General features: G+C 58.1%; 1 protein-coding gene across 1 annotated transcript in view; it reads right to left on the bottom strand.

Moving 5' to 3' along the window:
* Positions 1–888: 888 nt before the first annotated feature.
* SH3RF2 (SH3 domain containing ring finger 2) overlaps positions 889–1,164 on the bottom strand; it is a 40,848-nt gene continuing 40,572 nt past the window's right edge. The window contains exon 9 of the mRNA XM_035902639.1: positions 889–1,158. Within this exon, the coding sequence (XP_035758532.1) occupies positions 889–1,158 (270 nt within the window). The remainder of the gene's footprint in view (positions 1,159–1,164) is intronic.

Consider the following 1,164-nt stretch of genomic DNA (forward strand, 5'->3'; position numbering starts at 1 on the left):
CATGAATTCCACTTAAGATATTTACAAAAGCAGTATCTGAATGGGTGGGTGGTGGGAAGGAGTCGGAATGGGCCCATGGACTGCTAGGAGGTAGCTGACAGGTAATTAGAGGAAGCCAAGCAATGAGAAGCAGGATTCAATATCCCTGTCTGCAGAGTCTAAGTGACTGCGGTCTCTTTCCTCTCCAAATCACCTTTTAAACTCTATTCTGTGTTAAAACTCCTGAACCTAAAACCAAACAGAAAAGCAAGCAACCAACCTAACAAAAAAATCTGAGTGAACCCCCCTCAAAAGGCAACATGAACCGTCAGGAACTGACTGATTTTGATTTATGGTTTCTTTATCCTGCAGAAGCAGGAAGGTAATGAACCGGTGTTTTGATCTCTGTGGGCTTTCTTGCAGCAGTGAGGAGATCAAAACAAGCTTAACAATTTCTGATACCTGCCTGCTCTCTTCCCCCCTCCCACTCCTTCTCTGGTACCTTACAGGCAGCCTGACATGACACCAAAGAGCATCAGTTCTGGGGGTGCCACAGACAGCGTTCACCTCTCTCGCAGCAGCCCCGGGGCAGTGGGGCTCCTCCAGCCGCGCTCGGCACGGCAGGGGGGGGGGGGGGGGCGTGCGCAGGACAGGACTCTCCCCTGCGGGGATGGATGCTGTCCTGTCCTGTCCCACTCCCTTGGGATCTTCCCCCAGTTCTCTGCGAGCCTCAGACTTGCAGGTCCTGAGGGTGCTGGCAGCGTGGGGACGTGGGGAATACCTGCCCCTCGTCCTGGGAGGGGGAGCGGTGCAGGCGGCAGGCTGGTGCGGGGTCCGGGGTGCTCGCCCCTCGCAGGAGGGAGGAGAGGAGCGGGTGAGTGAAGTAAAGCAAGCGGAGGAGTTACCCTGTCAGTTTGCAGAAATGCTGCTGTAGCTCTTCTTGACAGGGAAGGTCAGCTGCCCGGAGAGGTCCAGGGACAGCGCCTTCGGGTGCAGTGCCCGTCGCTGGTGCAGGGGGCTGGAGCTGGTCCTGGGCGAGTAGAGCACCGCCAGCTCGGGGCCCGGCAGGGTGGCTTCTGGCAGGAGAGCTTCCACCATGGCTGTCGGCTCCGTCCTGCCACGTGGCAGGCTTGGGGAGGGCTGCAGGCTGTGTCGCTTGGGCGGTGGGGGGCTGTGGTGCTGGCA

This window comes from Egretta garzetta, unplaced genomic scaffold (genome assembly GCF_000687185.1).
Source record: "Egretta garzetta isolate BGI_Z169 unplaced genomic scaffold, ASM68718v1 scaffold1, whole genome shotgun sequence".
In the NCBI taxonomy this organism is placed as follows: domain Eukaryota; kingdom Metazoa; phylum Chordata; class Aves; order Pelecaniformes; family Ardeidae; genus Egretta; species Egretta garzetta.